The following is a 24366-nucleotide window of genomic DNA, read 5'->3' as shown; positions in this document are numbered from 1 at the left end:
GCAGATCATTCCACTAAATGCATAAGCTTCATTTTAGTTTTGATAACTAAAATGAAGCTAACATTCAGGCTCCACACATGCCTCATTCTATCTTTTCTCTTACCAGTATAACCCACTCTTCCCTTCTCCTTCATGTTCATCCAGAATTCCCTCTAAAGCATCCATACTACTTGCCTCACTGACTGCCTGTGGAAGTGAGTCCCACATTCTAATCATTCACTGGGTAAAGAAATATTTCCTCTGAAATCCCCCTCTGACTTTTTTATGTTTTCATATATCAATAGCCCTTAGTTTTGATCATCTCCATACAGAAACACTTTCTCTTGCTGTCAAGAGCTTTCATTATTTTAAAGGCCTCCATTAGGTCACCCCCCTCAGCCTTTAGTTATCAAGAGAGAGGGAATCCACTCTGTGAATCCTTTCCCAATATAGAACTTCATTATTCTGGTATCATCCATATCATTTGTAATTGCACTCTCTCCAGTGTTTGCACACAGAAATCTAATGTATGTAAATCAAATGTTGCTTACAAGATACCATTGTTTTGTAAACAAAGGATCGTTCATCGTGATACCAATTTCGTGAATGCTTCGATATCCTCTCTTCTTTCTGTTAAAAGCTTCTTGCTGAATGGCATGTTTTACCTGCAAAGTAAACAGCATAAATGAGCAGATTTATATATTCTAGTATGAGCAAAAAGCTCACAAAACTATCAATTAAAATGTTGTAACTGATAACTCACATTTCATTCACTGCACAGGCACAAAATCTGAGTGGGATTCAGGGAAAAATGTTTTATGACACATTCTCAACATACTTAAACAAATATTCTGAATATTCATCATATGGATGTATCAACAACACCAGAGGGGAAAAAGAGCCTCAGGTCCATTCAGTTTACTCACAATATTTTTTAGGTAATAAAATGTGCTTTTGCCATCCCATCCAAAAACCACTCAATTTTCTGGGAGAATTGAAAATATTGATGAAAGATGAAAGATGAGAGATGAAAGCATAAGTAAAAACCCAGACTGGCTTTGTGTGTGTGTGTGTGTGTGTGTGTGTGTGTGTGCGCGTGCGCGTGTGCGCGCGCGTGCGTGCGTTTGTTGGAGGGGTGGTGGGAGGAGTGTGAAGAGTGTGGCGGGGGGAGGGGAATCTTGAAAATTCCTTTCCGACAGTCCCACTTACTCCCACCAGTCCAGTACATTATATTAATCCTGAATACTTTCCCTTTTTTCAAGAAGTCATTTTTACCCCAACCAGAAACAGGTTCAGCTCACAGTAAGAATTTTCTCTTCATATATAATCTTTAGGAGCGCCTTGGGATGCTTCTCTCCATTAAAGACACTCTAAATGCAAATTGCTATTGTTGAATAGTTTTATTATTAAAGGCTTCAATTCAGTATTATGACAAATATAGTTCAAAGTGAGATCAGGTACTAAGTTTGCTTAACAAAGCAACTTGCTAGGAACTCAGAAAAGCAACTATTATCAAAATTAGTTATCTTTTGGCAGATTGTGACTGTGGCAGCACCTTGTAAAAAATAATCTCACTCCTATGCATTCTCCCCAAATTCCAGTAAAATTTATCTTCTTCAAATGCTTATCCATTTATTTTTTGAAAGTTATTAGTGAATCTGCTTCCACCACCCTGTCAGGCAGTGTGTTCACAATCATAACCGCTTACTGTATAGAAAATTCCCTTTGACTTCATCTCTTCTACTTCAGGACACCAACCCTTCTGCCACTATAGACAGTTTCCCCTTATGATTTTAAAACTTATTCACACACAAGACCAAAATGAGATTATCCGTTTAATTGGTCATGGTGTTTTACTGAAGCTACATGAGGAATGTTGTTTTTTTCCATCAGCTAAGCAAGGTTAATATATATCAATCCCAATATAGACAAAAATCAGTTGTAACAGTTCAGTCTTGTTCCAGTCCTCATACAACAAGTCTACCATTCCAGGAATCAATCTGACTAATCTTTGCTCCACTCCCTCTGTCTCAAGTATATCCGCCTTTAGTCAGGGGGACAAAACCAGGACACAATATTGCAGGTACAGTCTCAGCAGGGCCTTTTGTAATCAGAGCAAAGAACCTTTATTCTTGAACTCAAATCTTCGTGTAGTAAAGACCAACATAGGATTTGCCCTGCTGAACCTGCATGTTAACTTTCAGTGATTTGTGTACAAGGACATCCAAGTCCCTCTGAACACCAACACCTTTTAATCTGTCACTATTTAAAAAAATATTACAACTTTCTATCTTTTCTACCAAGGTGAATGACTTCACATTTTCCACATTTTATTCACTTACCATGTCTTGTCCAATCTCATCACATGTCACAATCCCCCTAAAGCCTCTCTGCATCCTCCTCATTAATTTTTTTCCTACTTTTTGTTTAATGCAATTTTCAGTGAACCACTGTTGGAATCCAGGGTTCAACAGCTCAACTTGCTTTAATTTGGAGAGACAGGAAGGTGAATGTTCCCATGCATCTCTGGAATGGGCAGGTTGTTTGATGAGGGCAAGTTGGGCAAGTGTTTTAATGTGAGGAGACATTATGGGACTCCCTGTCTGTGAACTGTACCTCTGTAATTAAAGAACATCTGTGTGTAGAGGGATTACTATTTACTTGCATGTCATTATTGTTGATGTGGTCTCATCATGTGTAGTCAAGTCCTGTTGTCAACAAGATGTTACAGGACATCTGGTGTCAGTGCTCTTTAGGCACAGGACAGGGTTAAAAGAATTGGCAAATAAAAAAAAAACTGCAGATGCTGGAAGTCTAAGATTAAAACAGAAAATGCTGGAAATAGTCAGCAGGTCATGCCACATCCGTGGGAAGAGAAATATAACTAATATTTCAGTTTGAAAATCCTTCCCCAGCAAATTTCCAGCATTTTCTGTTTTTATATTAAAAGAATTAGCATCCAATTTTCATTTTTATAAGATAAGATATCTTTATTAGTCACATGTACATCGAAACACATAGTGAAATGCTTCTTTTGCATAGAGTGTTCTGGGGGCAGCCCGCAAGTGTTGCCACGCTTCCGGCGCCAACGTAGCATGCCCACAACTTCCTAACCCGTACGTCTTTGGAATGTGGGAGGAAACCGGAGCACCTGGAGGAAACCCATGCAGACACGGGGAGAACATACAAACTCCTTGCAGGCAGTGGCCGGATTTGAACCAAGGTCGCTGGCGCTGTAAAGCGTTACGCTAACCGCTACACTACCGGGCCTGCCCTCACCCATTTATCAGGAGCTATTTGGTCATGTTAAGAGAACACACACAATATTTTAGAATAGATAAGACCCTTAGCTATTCTGTTCTTCATCATGTACCTTGGCATTGTTGGATTTTTATCCATGCTGCCTAGTGATGTAGAAAAAGTATCCTTAATGCGGCATCATGATCATATTGATAATTTTCTATTTCAAGTGAAGTAAGCATTCAGGTTTATTCTCAGGTGCAAAACATAGCAATTTAGCTTGCATGAGGCACACTCCATTCAGAAATCAAAGTGTGTATTTCATGTTACTATTTACCAATCTAATATAATCCATTTGCAGTCCACAGGTTTGTGGTTTTGCTTCAGCCACTTAATTTTACTCTGAAGGGACTGAATCATTTTAGTTTTTGCTTTCCTGCGAATTGAAATATTGTAACAAAAGCTTTTATAATGGTGAAGAAATTTCCAGAGTTAGCATATAGATTTAGTGGATAATATTTTCTTTCTAACATGCTTGCAGCTTTGCAGACAAAATTCAAGTCGGCACAATGAAAATGTATGTTCCATGATCCTTTCTTCATCCATTTGTGTTGTGCAAATGATCCCTCAATAGGGAAGATATCAACATGCCTTGTCGGGGAATAAAAATAGCTGGAATTCCCAATTTTATTGAGTGATGGTTCCCAGAAGTAAGGAAGTAAGGAAATGCATGAGTGAATGAGCGAGTGAGTATGTCTGGAAATTAGGAGAAGGTGAGGTTGTTGTCTGTAATAGCTGACAGTCTGCTGACATTCATTATGAAGGTTCAACCATGCATATCAAACCACTAAATATATACTGAAAGGTACATCTCCTTGGGCCCTAGCAAGAAGTCAGTGACTTCAGGAAAATTGAGGACTTAAAGTAGAATTGGTAACTGTTGAACATTAGATGAGACTAATAACCTGATTTATGGTCCTGAAACTTTATCTTTTAAATGCACACCCTCTTCACTTAAACACTAGAATAGTTGGAAATGTTCCGTGTAAAAAGACAAACACGTCAAAAAGGAGGAGGTTGGAGGATGGAAGAAAAATACATTGCTTCTTTGAAAACATGCACACAAACACATACAGAATCCTAAACAGCCCAGGCAACAAGGGCAGGGGTCACCCAATGGATGATCTTGTGTTACTTTAAGTTGCTAGTCTCTAACTAGACCCCGCTACTCAGAAGTCCAAGAATGAAGATTGCACTTCAGTACGGTCCCAAGGACATTCACCTTTAACGTAAACTACTCCTCTTTTCTTCCATAGTGTAACAACCTCCATCATCCCTGCCTTAGAGGTCGACCTCTGAAGGCACAATATACAACTGACCATCAGAGGCACATAATGCCCATCCTTATACCAGCCCTGCTACTTGGGAAAAAACCTGCCCAAAGGGGCCATGGTGGATGGTGGCAAAGGCAAGGCCAGACATCTCACATGGCTTTGGACTACCGTGATTCCTTGCACAAGACCTGTAATTGCCAGTTCAAGCTACATATGGAGCATATTGTTCCTCCAAGGCATCAGAGATGCCAGCACAAGCCTCTCACATGTACCACTGCTGTGCGTACCACTGAGACACTGAATAGGCAAAAAACATCAGAGGGAAAGAAGAAACACAGAGGAAGGCCATTCGACTGAGGTTAGGAAACACTTCCTCTTGCCACTCTTCTCCTACAACAAACAGTAGATGCTAGCACAATTAATTATTTAAAATTACTCAAGCTCACAGCTGGAAAAAAAATCAGCTGTCTGAGCAGAAAGAGTTAAGCATGGTTGGTAATGGGGATAGAGTGGAGACTACTTTAAAATGTCATTTTTTGGCTTGTGAATAGAGAATTGAATTAGGGTAGGATTTGATGTAATCTGCTCCTCTGCACAATCTAATTCTGTCTGCAAAATACAGCAATTTTAACGATTTATGTCTGGCTTCATCTCAGTAAATGCTTCAGCCTGTCTCCACAAAGGTGGCTGAGCTGCATGGTGGTTGGGAATGCCAACTCTGGTCGAGCACATTCCTGGAAGTTTTATAATATGATCTTCTACCTCCACTCATTCTGCCCAAACTGTCCCTTCTTTCCCCCTTTCCAGTAAAGCTATAATTAAAATTTTAAATATACTAAGACTACAGAAAAAATATATCTTTTTAAGGTCTCTGTGATTCTTTTTCTTTTGCTTACTCAAAGCAGTGTTCTGAAGATTGATCCTCAACTCCAGGATGGCTGGCAACCCTAATGGAGCATCTGCATAATGCATTGTTTCAGTTTAGATCACATGAAGATCATATTGCTTCTAACATTTGGTTTCGCATTACTAAATATTGGGCTGTTTCAGCACAATCTTAAATACAAAGCATCTGGAATACTCACAGGGTCAACAGATATAAAACTATCTAAGCCAAGCCTGAAATTTATAAACATCCATGTACTTTCATTTATGTCCATAGAAAAAAGTTGTGAGTAAAATTAGATCCTTGAAGCAATAGGGTCATAATCAACAAGTTGTGGGGCATGGAACCACTGGGCTGAAAGACCTGTTTCTATACCGTAAAAGCTACTTAATGCTCTATCTTGATGAATGTTCTGATGCCACAGATGCTAACTTACTTGCTGCACATTTCCAGCATTCTCTGATTTTACTTCAGTTTTCCAGCATCTGCAGTATGTTAAGGCAAAAATATCTCATGACTTGTGAGCCAGTGCAAATGAATAACATTCCTTAATATGACAGCCCATGTCACAGATGATGTAAATGGTAGATTTCCAACTATACGTCGCTTCTACTCAGATGCAATTTATGCTTTTCTTCAATTTGCTGCAAACTCTTCACCATGCATCTGACATTCAACACAAATTTATTATTCTGTACATGAACGATTAGTTTTATCAGCTAAGATATCGTATAATCCTAACCAACTGAATATTATGTCTTCTCAAAATTCAAGTCACACTCTTGCTGCCCTTTGCAGATAAGTTGATTTCCATCCCATAGTGATCCTGCACAGATGTAACAAAATGTCACTCCCTCAGCTCCACATTTCTCATTGTAGTGATGTGACCCAGTCCAGCAATAAATACAATGTAACTGTATCTGTAAATTACATTTGATTTAAACTTGAATGCAGTTAAAAAACAATAATACACTTCAACTTACCAGGTTGTTTCACAAGTCACATATTTCCCTTTCTGAATTTTATCACCACTGACAGAACTCAAACTTGCAATTATTTTCTTGATTCCTGCTGATTAATTGATTATGTTAAGAATTGTTGCCAAAGGAAAAGTTGCTGAAAGATGGAAAAATATTAGCTTACCCTTGTGTCTCTTTCCAGATAGTACTTGTGGCGAACACTACGTCTTTTTCTGGCGGTTGGGATGCCACTATGAGTGAAGTGATAGAGTCCTTCAGCAAATGGAAGCTGTATTAAATAAAAAAAGTCTGTTGCATGACAGTGGGTATCTTGAAATATTAGTAGGGTCTCCTCATGACAAAATAAATCTCCACATATTTTTTATTTTCACTTTGAAATGGTTTACCCATTTTGTACACTGACTCCATGAATTGTAATCTCCAGAAAATACCAATATATTTTACAATTTCTATTATGTTCAACATATGGCAATAAAGAATATCCAGTTGATCTAATTACATGATGCTAAATAGCTATGTTTTCTGCCTATTGAACATTTATAAACTTGTACTTCTTTGCTTTGCATTTCTTGTAATTTCTACCTTAATGTTATCATTCTAAATATAAAGAAGATTTAATTCTGTGAGCAATTGGCCTTAGATAATATAAATAAAGAACTAATACACCAAGAAAAATTGTGCAGCACAGTTTAAGGAGACTAGATATTTTTGGATCAGTTTCCATATACATTTTTCAAGGTATCCTTTGAGACTACAATCTAATTTATAAATCCTTCTACTTTATTAATGTAGCAAGTATCTATTCTATCCCAAACACACCATCTCTTTTAATGCCCTGAAATGGATTCCTTAATGGTTATCGCAATAAAGCACCATAGCTTAAAGCATAAAACTGTTTGGTGTGCAATTATTAAAATAAGACAAGAATTTAGATTTTATCTTTAATAATTCTTCATTTCTTTCCATGTGAACTGCTAACTCACACTAGCAGTTTAGTTCTGTTGGAAAGTTAACAGCTTGGCATCTACAAAAATAGTATTGAAATTGTTTCTGTTTCATCCTTAGGCAGACATGTGATTAGCCCTCCTTTCTTTTCTGTTGTCATAACAATATTTATCTCACTCAGTGTTAAATTGATGACCTTTCTGCCAACTAAGGTTTCCCCACACTTGGAGAAATGTATTCATATATGCCTTTAAACCAGGCCCTCAGTAGTTTTCACTCTCTGTGATGTCTCGATGAATCATTTATTCTCTTCCATACAAAGTATTGATTTGTCGTCATAATTTATTTCTAGTTAGTGGATTGATTAATATGAAAAGGGAATTGTTTACTCCCTTTAGTTGCCTCATTTCAGTTAATAGCTCATTTTAAGTTTGAGTGAAATTTCCCTTTTCCCGTTGCCATGAGAAGCATATGTACATTTTACCATGGGAGGAAGACAAAACGTAATTTAGCCTATTCTGATATCACCACACTCAATTTCTGCTTCGTGCTGGAGATTGATTTTATTCATTCTACTTTCTTGTTTGAGAACATAGAACATTACAGCACAGTACTGGCCCTTTGGCCCACAACGTTGCACCGACATTTTATCCTGCTTTATCTAACCCTTCCCTCCCACATAGCCCTCCATTTCTCTGTCATTCATGTGTCTATCTAAGAGTCTCTTAAATATCCCTGATGTATCTGCCCCCACAACCTCTGCCGGCAGTGCGTTGCACTCACCCACCACTCTCTGTGTAAAAAGCTTATCTCTGACATCCCCCCATATCTTCCTTCAATCACCTTAAAATTATGCCCCCTTGTGTTAGCCATTGTTGTCCTGGGAAAAAGTCTCTGACTGTCCACTCGTTCTATGCCTCTTATTATCTTGTTCACCTCTTATCAAGTCACCTCTCATCCTCCTTCTCTCCAAAGAGGAAAGCCCTAGCTCACTCAACCTATCCTCAAAAGACATACTCTCCAATCCAGGCAGCATCCTGGTAAATCTCCTCTGCACACTCTCCAAAGCTTCCACATCCTTCTTATAATGAGGTGACCAGAACTGAGCACAATACTCCAATAGTTCCATAGAGCTGCAACATTACCTCATGGCTCTTGAATTCAATACCCTGACTAATGAAGGCCAACACACCATAAGCCTTCTTAACAACCCTATTGACCTGCGCGGCAACCTTGAGGGATCTATGGACGTGGTCCCCAAGATACCTCTGTTCCTCCACACTGATAAGAGTCTTGCCATTAACCTTGTATTCTGCCTTCAAATTCGATCTCCCGAAGTGCATCATTTCACACTTTTCCGGGTTGAACTCCATCTGCCACTTCTCAGCCCAGCTCTGTATTCTATCAATATCCTGTTGTAATCTACAACAACCTTCTACACTATCGACATCACCATCAACCTTTGTATCATCAGCAAACTTACTAACCCACCCTTCCACATCCTCATCCAAGTCATTTATAAAAATCACAAAGAGCAGGGGTCCCAGAACAGATCCCTGCGGAACACCACTGGTCACTGACCTCCAGGCAGAATATGCTCCATTTACCACCACCGTCTGTCTTCTATGAGCAAGCCAACTCTGAATCCACACAGCCAAGTTTCCCTGGATCCTATATCTCTTGATTTTCTGAATGAGCCTTCCATGAGGAACCTTATCAAACGCCTTACTAAAATCCATGTACACAACGTCCACTGCTCTACCTTCATCAATGTGCTTTGTCACATCCTCAAAGAATTCAATCTGGCTCGTGAGGCACGACCTGCCCCTCACAAAGCCATGCTGACTGTCCCTAATCAGCCTATGCTTTTTCAAATGCCTATAAATCCTGTCTCTAAGAATCTTCTCCAGTAATTTGCCGACCACTGAAGTTAGACTCACTGTAATTCCCAGGGTTATCCCTACTCCTTTTCTTAAACAAAGGAACAACATTTGCCACCGTCCAATTATCTAGCACTACCCCTGTGGCCAGTGAGGATGCAAAGATCGTTGCCAAAGGTGCAGCAATCTCTTCCCTCATTTCCCATAATAAACTTGGATATATCCCATCCAGCCCCAGTGACTTATCTATCCTAATATTTTTCAAAAGTTCCAGCTCATCCTCTTCTCTCACGTTGACATGCCCTAACATATCAGCCTGCCGTACGCCTTCCTCACAAATGTCTTCCCCCTCCCTGGTGAAGACTGAAGTAAAGTATTCATCCAGGGCCTCCCCTACCTCTTCCGACTCCAGGCATATGTTTCCTCTTTTATCCCTGATCACTCCTACCCTCACTCAGTCATCCTCCTATTCTTCACATACATGTAGAACGCCTTGGGGTTTTCCTTGATCCTACTCGCCAATGACTTCTCATGTCCCCTTCTAGCTCTCCTGTCCATTCTTAAGCTCCCTCCTGGCTACCTTGTAACTCTCCAGAGCCCTGTCTGATCCATGCTTTCTAAACCTCAAGTAAGCTTCTTTCTTCCTCTTGACAAGATGTTCTACATTTCTTGTCAACCATGGTTTCTTCACTCTACCATCCTTACCCTGTCTCAATGGGACAAACCTATCCAGAACCCCATACAAGTACTCCCCGAACAACCTCCACATTTCCGCTGTGCACTTCCCCAAGAACATCTGTTCCCGATTTACGCTCCCAAGTTCCTGCCTAATAGCATCATAATTCTCCCTCCCCCAGTTAAATACCTTCCCATATCGTCTGCTCCTATCCCTCTCCAAGGCTATGGTAAAGGTCAAGGAGTTATGGTCACTATCTCCAAAATGCTCTCCCACCAAGAGATCCGAAACCTGATCAGTCGCATTGCCTAGTACCAGGTCCAGAATGGCCTCTCCTTTAGTCGGCCTGTCCACATATTGTGTCAGGAATCCTTCCTGGACACACCTAACAAGCTCTGCCCCATCTATCCCCTTTACATTAAGGAGGTGCCAATCAATATTAGGGAAGTTGAAATCACCCATGACAACAACCCTGTTATTTTTGCACCTCTCCAAAATCTGCCTCCTGATCTGCTCCTCAGCATCTCTGCTGCTATCGGGGGGTCTGTGGAATACTCCCAATCGAGTAATCGCTCCCTTCCTGTTTCTGACTTCACCCACACTGACTCAGTGGAAAATCCTTCCAGGACATCCTCCCTTTCTCTTTAAGCCAATTGTATTTTGCTACTTTTTCCCCATACCCTTTTACATTCTTCATTAAGTAATTGGCCAGAACCTTCTTATCGCTGAAATCATTTTAGCAAAGATCTGCCCTTTATGGTGATATATTCCATAATCTGATAACAATGGATGAACAAATTTCTTCTAATCCAGTCCTTTATGTAGCTGGTGAAACCTGTGCCTCACTTGGGGTAAAAATCGCCTTAACTGTGGTGGAAAGAGTTGGGACTTGGAGCAGGAGTCAGACACATACTGCAATCTAAATTTTAGATCTTGGCAGATGTGGGAGCTGACGTGTTCACGTGTTTAGGCTGACCTGATATTTTATCTGAAAGACCAGCTTTTACAGGGACAGTTGGCGATGCTGCTGAGAAGGGATTCAATGAATGGCCTTTCAGCTGGTTAAGTACCAGAATATGAAAAACACGATGATGCTGGAGGCCAGGCAGGTGGTCAACGTTTTGGGTCAGGACCCTTCTTCAGAACTTACCATGACCATTCCCATTTATCATTATGGTGGAGGCACACAGGAGCAGGAAAGAAAGGACATGTGAAAGGCATGTTACAGAGCTCACCACTCCCTCAAGGATGTATTAGAGCTACTTAAGGAAAATAGTTCATTAAGGAGGCATGGAAGGAGCTTTGAGCCCCATGGTAAAATATCTTTTGAACATCAGATACAGGCATTGAAGACCAAAATTCACATCAGAATTAGATTCTACAAGCTCACTCTTTATATATAAATTGTAATAAATGATACTTGTTCATACTGTGTCTAGCCTGGGTGCCTCATACTGTCCTTGCACCTATTTTCTTGTTGTGTTGAGGTACCTCCTGTGGGCTGAAGAGCAGTTTTGATAATGTTGGGTATATCTTGCCTTGTCAGAGAGGTGGTACTCTACAACTCACATTCTATCATGCCTTTGCAATGGTCTTCCAATTCCCAGTATATTATCCCAGGAGAGGGTGGGTAGACAAGATCATGCAGCTGCTGCTTGCTCTGGTCCCCACCACATTGTGTCAAGTGATTCTTAAGTATTGTTGGGAAGCTTAACATTGGGCTCTATTTCAATCTTCATGCCAACTCCTCTGCAAAGTGCCTTGATGCCCCTATGTGGCACTCATTCTTAGGAAAGGAATCTAGAGAACTGAGTCCACATACTTTAGAGTTTGGAGCTGGCTTCTGGTGGCTCCCTGGCACCCACAGCTGCTTGTTCATAAACCACTGTTGACCTGTATTTGCATGCAGAGGCCATTAGTTCTCCAACATCCTCAATGTATCTGATTACATGTCTCTTAAGAACAAGGGATTTAGAAATGAGTTGCAGTGGAGGTGTAGGCACCGACTGAAATTTTCAGTGGCTCTAGAAAAAGAAGGCATTAGCACTGCATTTGTCTGTTTACCACAACTCAATTGCACGGATTTGTTTTTCATGCAAATTCTTTGAAACTAGTTCAATAGCACAGAAGATCGTGGAACGTTATATGTAAATTGTATTTCAGTGCTTCTTTGCACATTTCAAGATCACTCTCAGTTCGGCTATCCCACACGTTTTCACCACAAGCTAATTTCTGCTCATTGCACGCACTAATAGATTTTCAAGGAGGCTCCCAGTACCAAAATAAAAGGCAGTTGAAATATCTTAATTTTGATTTGAAGCCATAAGGAGGAAGACAGTTTTGTCTGGTGTTGCCATTGGGTTGGAAGAAAGCTTCATAGCAAAGTCTGGAATGATGAACTGAACCATTTTACACACACAATCCATGGAACCAGTTTAACAGCAGCCAACACCTCATATTTTGCTTGGGTAGTTCACAGCCCAATGGCATGAATTTTCAGGTAACCCACACCCCCCAGTGTTCTCCTCCCACACACAGACACACACATTCACCTGTTCACCCAGTTTTTCTCTCTTTGATAACTTCTCCTATTCCCCTCCCCCCACATGGTTCCATCTGAACATCATCCCCTCCCCATCTGGTTCCACCTGTCATCTACGAGCCTCTATCCCATCTCCCCTTGTACTGCTACATATTGGCCATCTTTCCTCTTCCTTGATGTAGGGTCTCAACCCACAATGTTAACTTGCACCATTTGCCTCCACAGATCCACTGAGTTCTTCAAGGGTTCTGTTTTTTTGTAACTAACAACCAGTGAACTTGAAGCTAGGGCTTTTATTGGGTGTCAAAGCCATCCAAGCCTCCACAACCAGTGAAATCCCACAGGCAGAGACTTTAACCTGAGGATCTGTTAGCTCACTCATTGTTTTGTTGTGACCAATATTTATCCCTCACTTGGATCAGGTTATCCAGTCACTATCACATTGTTGTTTGTGGGAACTAACTATGTACAAATTGGTCACTACACTTAACTGGCTGTAGATTACTGTGTCCTAAAGGGGATGTGAAATGTGGAATAAGAATGCAAGTTTTTCCTTCCTCATGTAATTTTTTTCATCTTTCATGGAAGGAGTTGGAAACAAGGATGAAAATTTTTGAATCAGTAACTTGCCAGAACCTAATTCATCCCTTTGTTACCTCTAAGTATGCTTATGTTGGACAACATGCACAGAGATTACAGATGAACAGGAAGCTTTATCCTTACAATTCTCATTTCCAAAACTTAATAGGTTGAAGGTGGACCATGTTGGGTGCCAGCTTGGGGCATTAGCCCCTGCAATTATTGCAGCAGTATTTCTAGTACCCAACATGTAAACTTAACGCCCATCGCTAAAGCACCAAATCTTGCTACAATTTTCTGAGATTATTAGATCCTGCCAGTGTTAACTGAGAATTTTGCCCGATTACAGGGCACAGTTGATAATATGGATTATGATCTTTTTAGATGTCCAGATTATTGGAGGCATAAGGTCTCATCTCACAGTAAGTGGGTTCAGTTTTTACCATAAGATTCCATTGTGCAGTGACTGGGAAACCAAGTGCCAATGATCTTGGCCATTTGCTACTTGAACCTTATTTTCTGTAGTGCCCTAACTTCTTCCTGTTTTCTGATCAGGTATAATGCATGTAGACGTGGAGTGTTTTGGTGCCCTGGAGTATTCCCTGCCTTTTATCTGAAAATAATAACTATTGTTGCATCATTCACACTGGGTGATGAAAGTAAATGAGAGATTTTCCAAGTCTCAGCAGAACAAAATGATCCTTAAATAATTTTACATACCTTCAAAGCATTTTTGCATTCATAAATTATTTTTACAATTCTGACTCATCTTATTGGTATGTATGTCATTGATCTTTTCAGTACTAGCTTCTAAAATACATTTCTCAATTTAGTAAATTGAATGCCTGTTCCTTTTATAGCATAGAAAAATGGATTGTAAAATATGATGCAGCTAGGGATTCCTGGGAAGTAGGAAAAATTTAACGGGGCTTCATTGACTAAGATTGCCATTTAATCAAATGTAAAGTTTCAGATATGAAATAATTCAAACCAAATAATTTCTAAATGATATAAATCATGTAAATTAGTGCAATAAATTCTCACTCTAAGACACATCACTGAGTACATTGTTTGGTGTCTACATAAACATGAAAATTTACAGGATCATTTCTATTTTAAATTAGGCTATTGGAAAGCATTGGAGGTACTTCAATACTTTTTGATCCTTGATGTAGACAGATATTTATTGTCATCTAGAATACTTGCATCAGAACTTTGGAAAACTTCATATTAGTGATCAAAATTACCAAATTACAGACTTGCAAAGCTGTAGAATTTTTTTAATAAGATGCCATAGAGCTCTTACAAAATTTGTGACTCCCTCAAGATGTAGGGTCCCAGCAAGAAGATAAAACAAGTAATTTCTTTTAATACATAGAAATCCTTCCATTATACATGAAATTACTCACAAACTTCAACACTAAATGGGCCATTCAGCCCTTCCTATCAGTTCTGTATTGATTGATCACATGAACAGATAAAATATCAAATACTTGAGCATTTTGGCATTCGGTAGAGTACCAAGGAACAGGGGAATCCCTCCTGACCTCACAAAACCACTGCTAACCATAACCAACTCATCCTTACCACTTTCTTATTCTAGTCACCTCCCTTCCCCTAGATAAGTAGTGAGCCAGAATTAATTCTGACTGAGAAGAATCATGTTCCCATTAACTTGATGATTAAATCTGATAACTGTTTTTAAATCAAACAGTTAAATTTGAGTTAAGTAAACTTAAGTAATACTCAATTGACAGCACTAAACTAGACTGAACTATTAATGAGCAAACACACAGGACAGTGGCAGTATATATTTTAAGATTTCTTTAGTATAATGCCAAACCAACACACTGCCTTGAGGTAGTTATTCCAACCATGGCTAACAAATGAGGGATTGGATCGTAATAAACAAGAAAAGGTTTACACAAATGCAAAAAAAAGTGAAAATAAACAGTATATATAAAAAAAACACAGAAATGAGTGATACAAAAAGAGGATCCAAAATAAAACATACAACAGAAATCAAAGATATCAGAAGAAATTATTGAATATGAGAAACTGGTAGAGAGACTGTAGCCCATTAAAGGTGAATTTATGATGGAGGTTAAAAAAAGAACACTGTTAAAACGTACTTTGTCTCCATTTTCACAATGGAGAAAAAGACAATATACTAGCACTGCAAGAAAATCTAAAATGTTAAGTATTGATATTGGTATTGGTATTGGTTTATTATTGTCACTTGTACCAAGGTACAGTGAAAAACTTGTTTTGCATACCGATCGTACAGGTCAATTCATTACACAGTGCAGTTACATTGAGTTAGTACAGAATGCATTGAGGTAGTACGGGTAAAAACAATAACAGTACAGAGTAAAGTGTCACAGCTACTGAGAAAGTGCAGTACAATAAGGTGCAAGGTCACAACAAGGTAGATCGTGAGGTCAGAGTCCATCTCATCATATAAGGAACCCGTTCAATAGTCTTATCACAGTGGGGTAGAACCTGTCTTTAAGCCTGGTGGTACATGCCCTCAGGCTCCTGTATCTTCTACCTGATGGCAGAGGAGAGAAGAGAGAATGACCCGGATGGGTGGGGTCTTTGATTATGCTGGCTGCTTCACCAAGGCAGCGAGAGGTAAAGTCAAGAGTCCAAGGAGGGGAGGTTGGTTTCCATGACGTGCTAGGCTGTGTCCACAACTCTCTACAGTTTCTTTCAGTCCTGGGCAGAGCAGTTGCTGTACCAAGCCATGATGCATCCAGATAGGATGTTTTCTATGGTGCATCTGTAAAAGTTGGTGAGTGTCAAAGGGGACATACCAAATTTTGTTAGCCTCTTGAGGAAGCAGAGGCACTGCTGAGCTTTCTTGGCCAAGGCATCTACATGATTTGACCAGGACAGCTGTTGGTGATGTTCACTCCCAGGAACTTGAAGCCCTTAACCCTCTCGACCTCAGCTTCATTGATGTAAACAGGTGCATGTACACCGCCCCCTTTCCTGAAGCCAATGACCAGCTCTTTTGTTTTGTTGACATTGAGGGAAAGGTCATTGTCATGACACCATTCCACTAAGCTCTCTATCTCCTTCCTGTACTCCATCACATTGCAGTTTGAGATACGGCCTACAACAGTGGTATCATCTGCAAACTTGTAGATGGAGTTATAGCAGAATCTGGCCACACAGTCATGAGTATATAGGGAGTAAAGGGTTTAATCTAATTTTTAAAAAAGTGATTGTGAAAAATAACAGGACTTATGTGGAAAATTTTCCAGGATCTGATAGTTAACACCAGAAGGTTAGTGAAGAAAATGTGCGAGGAAAATGCGAATGATTTAGTCAGCAGTTTCCAAAGCTTCTAGATTCAGGCACTGCACTTTTTGATTCAACAAATAAAAATGTCAATTCACTATTTAAGAAGCCAGGTAAGCAAGGATCTGCCATCTTAACATCAAATGTGGACAGGTTCTTGAAATCATCAATCTGAGACAAAGTCACTGAATGGATATTTAAACATCCATCTGTCCCTTGGTGGCTCTTTCTGTGGCTTAAAACCAACTTGTTTTCTATCTTCAGATAAAGGTTCTGTGACCTGAAATGTTATCTCTGTTTCCACAGATGTTACTTAACCTTCTGAGGTTTTCCAGCTTTTTCTAATTTTATTACAAAAATAATATAGATAGGAGCGAGAGCTTTTAAAGGAAGATAGATATATTAGTGAGTGACAATGCTACAGCAGATGGAGTTCAGTATGGAAAATTGCTAAGACAAGGAAAGCTTTGAAACATAGGTAGAAAAAAATTAAAGTGCCACATAAACAGAACGTTAAGAAACAAGTACATTGGTACAAAAATAATTTTGAAACTGACTAATAGAATATTTATCTTCAGGGATTTAGAATTCCAAAGTAAGAAATTGATGCTTCAGTTTTACAGAGCTTTGAGTAGAACCTATTTGAACAACCTGTGTTCATGGTGAACACCAAATCCATGAAAGACATGCTGACCTTGGAAGGGAACAGCAGAAATTTATCTTTAAGGTTGTAGGACTTAAAGAGTTATATCATATAACTGTATTCCCTTGGTTTTAGTAGATCTGGGTGATCTAATTGAGTCATAAAAATGATAGAGTAGTTTGACAATACTGATGCAGAGAAATCATTTTCCATTTGTGAGGGAATGCTGAAAGGAGAGCAGAATCTTAAAGTGGTAGCTAGATCATTTTGAATTAAAAACAGGAAGCACATTTTTCCATGAGCTGTAATGTAAATCTTAGTCCAAAAGACTGGAAATGCTGGATGTTGAAATATTGGAGGCGATGACTGATTTTACTTTTAGTGAATAAGTGATATAAGGCAAAGGCTGGTTAACTACAGATTGATTCAATTGAGTGCCATAACTGCCTTGAGAGGTTCAATGGCTTAATCCTGTTCCCATGTAGATTATGTCTAACCTTGACTTTGTAAGTAACTAAATTGTACTGAAAATGTTGTCAAATATTTGCATACTTGCTTCATGTGTTTTGCACTATCTGCATGATCTAATATTTTTTTTGTTCAGGTTACCTTCAAGAGGCATCCATAAGCAGTTCAGTAAAAAATGATTGGCGGGGATAAAATTATTCAACATAAGATGCATGCTTTGTTTCTCACTTTTCTATTTCAAATGAAGGGTCATTAATGTGAAATGTTGACTATATTTCTGGATGCCACTTGGCCTGCTGAATTCTTCCAACATTTTCTGTGTTTGGTTTAGGAGTTCCAGCATCTGCAGTTTTTTGCTCCAAATGCTAATATCCTGGTCTGCTTTTTAATTCTACAGTGTTGACTATATAGGCAGTAACAATTGTAAGTTTTGTTTGTAACTCTTACAATTACATAGCAATTCAGAAGATTCAGTTGGTGTGTTGTGTATTGATAATGACCCAACTTGAACCGACGGCCTTGATTTCAAGGTCAGGGTCAGAAGGACTGTGCTCACCACTGACCTTGAAAAAAGCTGCCCTTGAAGATTCAGCAGACTCTTGAGCACTGATTCCTCATATTCTGGCATCATATTGAATCTACCAGTATCTGCCTGTGGTCATTAAGTAGGCTCACTGGCCAATCCGATTGAAGAATGTCACAAACACCATATTGGGAGTTAAAATATCAGAAGTGTTAAGTGACATTTTGAGAGAGTAAAGTTTAGTTTCAGGCCAGAGAGGATGTTCAGCAGTAATTATGACTTGGAACCTAGTTAAAAGCCAAGTTACGGCTCAATTGTTTTCAATGATTTTTACAGCAGAGAAGTAGGATATTGATTGTTAAATCACTGATTCCATGGTGATTGTATCTGTAAAGACCATTATAGTGTAGCCCATGAAGGAGCAGGCCATCACTGACAGCACCTTCCAGTTTTCCACCTCTAACTGTCTAAGAGAGAGAGAGAGAGAGAGAGAGAGAGAGAGAGAGAGAGAGAGAGAGAGTGTGTGTGTGTGTGTGTGTGTGTGTGTGTGTGTGTGTGTGTGTATATACTCGCACGCAGATGTCAGATGTTATTTCCAATATTACAAGAGAAATAACTGCAAAGACTGACTGCTTTCCATTGTTACAGCGGCATATTCTGGTTCATTAACTTGTTTGTTCTCTAAACAGACACTGCCTGGCTGATGAATAATTCTAGCATTACTGAATATTGCATCTGTGGGGCAGTTTTCATAGCTATATCATTGTACGAGTGCAAAAGAGAACACCATCGCTGTGAATACGATGAAGTCAATAAAATGGTTTACATCTATAATATAAACCATAAGTTGTGAAATACATTGCACAACAGAAATGACCAACAACAAAAATAAACCCTTCAATCAGTCACAGTCATGCTTTGAGCAAAATGTTAGAGTAAAGTGATGTTTTCAGCAGAATATTTAGAGCCTGATCTACTTCTCGTGGGTCAAGAAATGTTAATTCAAAAATAGCTGCTGGTAGCTTTTTAAATCATAATGGTTTAGCTACTCTGCTGGAACATGGCTTTCTCACACCAGACAAATCTATCTTTTGACTGCTACATATTTCTAATATACTAATGTATTCCAATGAACAAAGATAAAACACTGAAGAATAAAATACAGTCCAATTAGTCTTTTTGGAAAACAAAAGCTCTGCAAGTGCTAGTTGACCGTAAACAGTTCTCCCTTAAATTATATTTTTGTTTCATCATAAATCTGCCTTCATTTAAACTTTAATCAAATTTAGAGTTCCACAAAGTGTATCACTTTTTGCTGTCATGAGTTTAGAAGGGCCTACATAAAATATACATACCCTACCATGTTGAAGTTTTTGATAAATGTGCATAATGTATCTAGAAAAAATGCAAGGCAATAATTTTAAGGAAAGTTTGCAATATATTATGGTATATATTTCTGACCATAACGGTTAATTCAAATACTTAAATACATTGCTCTGCTAGCCATCTTTCATTTATATGAGTGTTCTCTACTTACTCCTTCTGAAGTTGCAAATAAAATGATTGCATGAAGTAGTATTTATTCTTTCTGCCAATTGACAATTGTTTATCAGTGCGTGGCTGCTATTTATGTAGTTACTGAGCATTAAAGCCTGTTGTACAATCTAGATATGTTACAATGGATAGGAATGAGTTTAGACTTGATAGTCATGCAATGACGTTTTTATATGAAACCATAAAAATAGAACTTATTTAGTAAGAAAACAGAATGCATTAATTTGTATAGAGTTAAGTACGAATATTGCAATTATGTAATGCAATTCCATTGTATAAGTAGCACTGTGGTTTCTTTATAATATTGGGTTGCCTTGGTAGATCTTTTCATATATGCAGTACATATATAACTGTGGCACAGTGGCTCAGCAGTTAGTATCGCAGCTGTACAGCTCCTACAACCCAGGTTCAATCCTGGTTTTGGGTGCTAGCTATTTTGAATGTTCACATTCTCTCTATAATTGCATGGGGTTCTCCAGATATTCCAGTTTCCTCCCACATCCCGAAGTTGTGCTTGTTGGTAGGTTAATTGGCTATTGTAAATTATCCCAGGTGTAAGTGGTAGAATTAGAGGTAAATTGGTGGATATGTGAGAGACAATAGGTTGTAGGGAAACAAGTAGGGGAATGGTACTGACTGGATTGCTCTGAGAGCTGGGGTAGACTCGATGGGGTGAATGGTCTCCTACATCTTAAATAAATATGAAATATTTCATTTTCTATCTATAATGACATTGTTTTTAGCACTGATTGTATTCTTTAACATTAGTAAATAACTTTAATTATTTTGTCTTGTTATCAATATATTGTGGCCCACAAACAAACAAACTGAAAGTAGTTTTATCAAAAATTGAATTAGGCTGACTCTAGCAGACAACATTCAGCATGTAGCGATTATGTGGCGTATTTACTAAATCCAACCGGTGTGAGAATCTGTATTACAGTCAAATAGATAACGGCAGATGCAATGTCCACTTCATACTCCAGATGCTGATTAATATCAAGTGACCTGGTCAGGCTTCTCATCAGCAGCCTGAACTATCAGACTGCAATTTACAAAATAAATCAACAAGCAAGCGTCGATTTACCTGAGACTGCGTTAACTCAACAATTAAACCACTGGGAACGCAGATAAAATTTAACAGATATTTTTGTTGCATGCCGAAACGTCGCTGTGCTTAAACTGTAGCACTGCATCCGAATTTACGATGACTGCCACGTGTGGTTCACTAACAAAAATATAACTCCAAAATGTGATTCAGATATCTCAAAATATGTGAGATATCTGAATCACATTTCAGGAGTTACACGTCACCAGTTCAACTTTCTGTTGTATATTTTTTCATTTAAAGTAGGAAAACTCTAAAAACCTCCGAGACAGAAAATAAAACTTTTATTGATTTTTTAAATTACTTTTTTTAAAAAATGCACGTGTTATGTCTTGGCGTTTAATTGATTATTGGATCTATTCGAGAACTATTCAATTCTAATCAATATTAAGAACAAAAGGAGGAGAATGGGGTTGAGGGGGAAGAATAAATCAGCCATGATCGAATGACGGAGCAGACTTGATGGGCCGAAAGGCCTAATTCCGCTCCTATGTCATATGGTCTTAAAATAGGGATTGGTAATACAAGTGATCTAAAGTGAAGATATAGAATTACATGGAACCCACAGGACAGAAACAGGGCATTCAGTCCAACTGGTTTGTGTTAGCTTTGTGTTTCCACGGGATCCTCCTCCCACTGCTATAACATCTCATACCTTTCACTCTCATGTTTTTATCTCGCTTCGCCATAAATTAATTTATGCCACGTGCATCGATTACTCCTTGTCCCCATTTTCGTCTCTACTTCGGTGAAATTGTCAGCGAAGCATCTATATATATATAAAAGACAGGTACTCATCGTTGATCACTCACTCTCATGTAGCCTGTTGCTCTCCCCTCATATTAAGTTCCACTGAAAGGGTACAACGGGTGGCCACTGCGAATTTAGTGGTAAATGCCATTTAGCGCTAAAATAAATTTCAGCCCCAGAGATGATTTTCTACCTCCGTGTTGTTAACTGTTCTAATATCCGGCCGGGTGAACAGGTGAACTCCTACAAGAAGGTGTTTGCCAGAGCGTCGAGCTTTGAGTTCACTGTGAGATGCCCTACCCCTTGAGTAGTTTCCCTAAGCCAAAATACCACTTCAAAAAGAACACAAATGTGGAGAAGCCTTAAATAAAGCATGATTAAAAAGCAGAAATTAATGGTTTAATAATATAGACAAATGCCTCTTTTTAAAAAAAAACTAAACGTGAATAAAACCTTCACTTGAAAATGTTGTTGAAAAACAAATCCAGGCACAGAGGTCGGGAAGAATTCAAATGCGGCCGAAGTTTATAAAACGTCTGTGTGGTCTATGTGTGTATAAGTCATCTATGATGGTCTCTGCAATGTTATCAAATGCCGGCGGTGACAGACTTCATGATAAGAAATCTGCACCAATACGACATTGATTTGATTTTTGGCAGTGCAGTGTTACGTTATTGGAAATGTAATCCTGTTAAAAGCAACGCTGTTGATAAAACGGAATGAGATCGCCGTGACATTTCCCTCCTGAAACTGGTGTTAAATGCAAACCTATCCACCCGCTACCCCCACCAACACCAACTCGCCTTGCAAGCCCACGTCGAGGAGGAGGACGATGAACCTGGTCACGTCCCATCGTGTCTTCACTTAGTCTTTCCTGCTCGGGGTGAAATGCCAAGCGGAGGAAAGACAGAAAATCCATGGCATGGAAACAAAATAAGAGGGGTGGACATCCTGCAAACTAACCTCTTGCTGACAAATGGCATGTTTTATGAGCAGTGGCAATATGTACACTCTGTACAGGGTGCGAGTTTATTACGGCTCCCTTCCTCTTCCAATGTTAGGGGTTATAGAACACCGGGAACTACAGATTCAGCACCATGGAGAATGCAAAATGAGAATAAAATCCACTACCCGATTTGGACGCTGAAAGAGACTATTTCCCAACACAACCCTTCGCATGAGAGTTGGTGACAATGCACCTCCTTTCTCCAACACGGATTTTGTAGCCTTCGCTAGAGTATCTAGACGCAACTCAGAAGCTGGATTGGCAGTGAGCATTACACGCTGACAGCAATCGGTTCTTTAGCTGGAAGGAATACCAGGCGCTCATATTATTAATTCAGTACGGCCCTGGCTAATATCTCTGGCAGAGGGGTCACATTGAGGCGTCGGCTTTGCGGTAGACAACTCGCTAAAATATTTAACCGCTGTGTATTGTGAATGCTTTCTTATACTTGCGCGTTTATGTCAGATTTTGCCGTTTCATAACATCAAAGAAACAGCAGCTGCATTAGTGATGGGGAGGTGCTGGTGGAGTGGGTGGGGGTGGTGCTTGCTGCTGTAGCACAGATCAAAGCACCAACCCATCCCCCGGCCATGACCCACATCAGGGTGGCTTCAAAATCCGCCACAAGATCCCGTCTCACATTGTTCACTTTATACTGATGCTCCGTGCGTTCCCAAGAGCGTTCTTTATTCATGTAAATTTAGGCTCATTTCACAAAATCATACATGTGCCAAGATAAATGGGTGAGCACATTTGATTGTTCACATTTAACCTGATGGGGACCCAGAATAAAGGACGATCACAGCATCGATTAGTAAACGGGAAGGATATGTAACAACTGACAATTTGCTGGTAAATTAATGAACAATTAATTCCAGTGTAAGTCAGCGCCGCTAGTTTTTTTTTGGCACTTATCGAGACACTGAAAGCCCAACATCTGGGTAGTACTGATGGGCTTCACTCTTGTCCATTGTTGGTTGATGTGGGAGCTCTTTTGCAGTTAGTTCGTCGGTTGAAATGCCGAACCGGTCATCGAGAAGCCGTTTGAGAAGCTCTGAGATAAAACTTTCTGCAGCCGCCAATTTCGGGTTCCCTTTTGGAACAAGAATTGACCGAAAGGCTGCGACTTCGGCACTGCCAGCTCTGCCCGAGTTAGGTTAAGCAGTGTGGCCTCGAGTCAGTGTCAGGAATAATTCCTGCAGCTCGTTGCTAATTAACAAGACGAACAAGGGAAGAGAAGACGATGGGTTATGTGTGGGTTTAAAATAGAACGCGCACACAAAATACCTTCGGATAAATGAGGCAGAGGCGGCCGGCAGCTGGCACAGTTACACCTAACGTGATGCACGTTGTGCATTTTATTGACAGGAAAGCGCGGTTCCTACCTTTCTAACAGCAGTAAAGCCAGTATCTGCAGCAACTCGCCGGGCTATATCGTCTCCGCCTCGGTGCAACTCAACCAAGAAGTGGTTGGTGTAAAGCTTCGGATGGATCGCCGACGTTGCAAAAATAACCGCATTGAACAAAAGAAGGACAAACGTGACCCCATCCTTGACATATTCCCGCTTCATCTCTTGCACTCAAAAAGCAATGGGCTGTTATGACGACGGAGGAGGCGAGGAATGAAGCACAAACGTTAGCCAAGCCGCTGACTACACTTCATTTAATTCGCTTGTCCGAGTATCCGGGCGGAGTATGGAGCTATGCAGTTCAGGAGACCGCCTAACCCTTCTGTGTGTGGTGGTTAAAAGGAGCCCGCATTTTTACCGGCTGATCTATAATTCATGAAGAAATCGCCGAGCTTTCTCACTGGATCACGTCGCAGCCGCGTCAAATGCATTAAACATTCAGAATAATGCCCAGCAGCTCAATGCGAGGGGGAGGTGGGACTACATGGAGGTAATGTCATGAATGCATTTCAGAAACAAATGCGTAATTTATATCGTTGCACACCAGGGTTACACAGA

The 24366-nt window shown here is 39.7% G+C and overlaps 1 protein-coding gene across 1 annotated transcript in view; it reads right to left on the bottom strand.

The window, feature by feature from the left end:
- The window catches only part of pcsk2 (proprotein convertase subtilisin/kexin type 2), a 69144-nt gene extending 44778 nt beyond the window's left edge, over positions 1 to 24366 (bottom strand). Inside the window, exons 1-3 of the mRNA XM_052011629.1 lie at positions 23785 to 24366; positions 6583 to 6687; positions 531 to 644 (exon numbers count right to left, since the gene is read on the bottom strand). Coding sequence (XP_051867589.1) covers positions 531 to 644; positions 6583 to 6687; positions 23785 to 23970 — 405 coding nt within the window. The 5' untranslated portion in view covers positions 23971 to 24366. The remainder of the gene's footprint in view (positions 1 to 530; positions 645 to 6582; positions 6688 to 23784) is intronic.

This window comes from Pristis pectinata, chromosome 3 (genome assembly GCF_009764475.1).
Source record: "Pristis pectinata isolate sPriPec2 chromosome 3, sPriPec2.1.pri, whole genome shotgun sequence".
In the NCBI taxonomy this organism is placed as follows: domain Eukaryota; kingdom Metazoa; phylum Chordata; class Chondrichthyes; order Rhinopristiformes; family Pristidae; genus Pristis; species Pristis pectinata.
The sequence above is the reverse complement of the archived record's forward strand: the minus strand, read 5'-3'. Positions and strand labels throughout refer to the sequence as shown.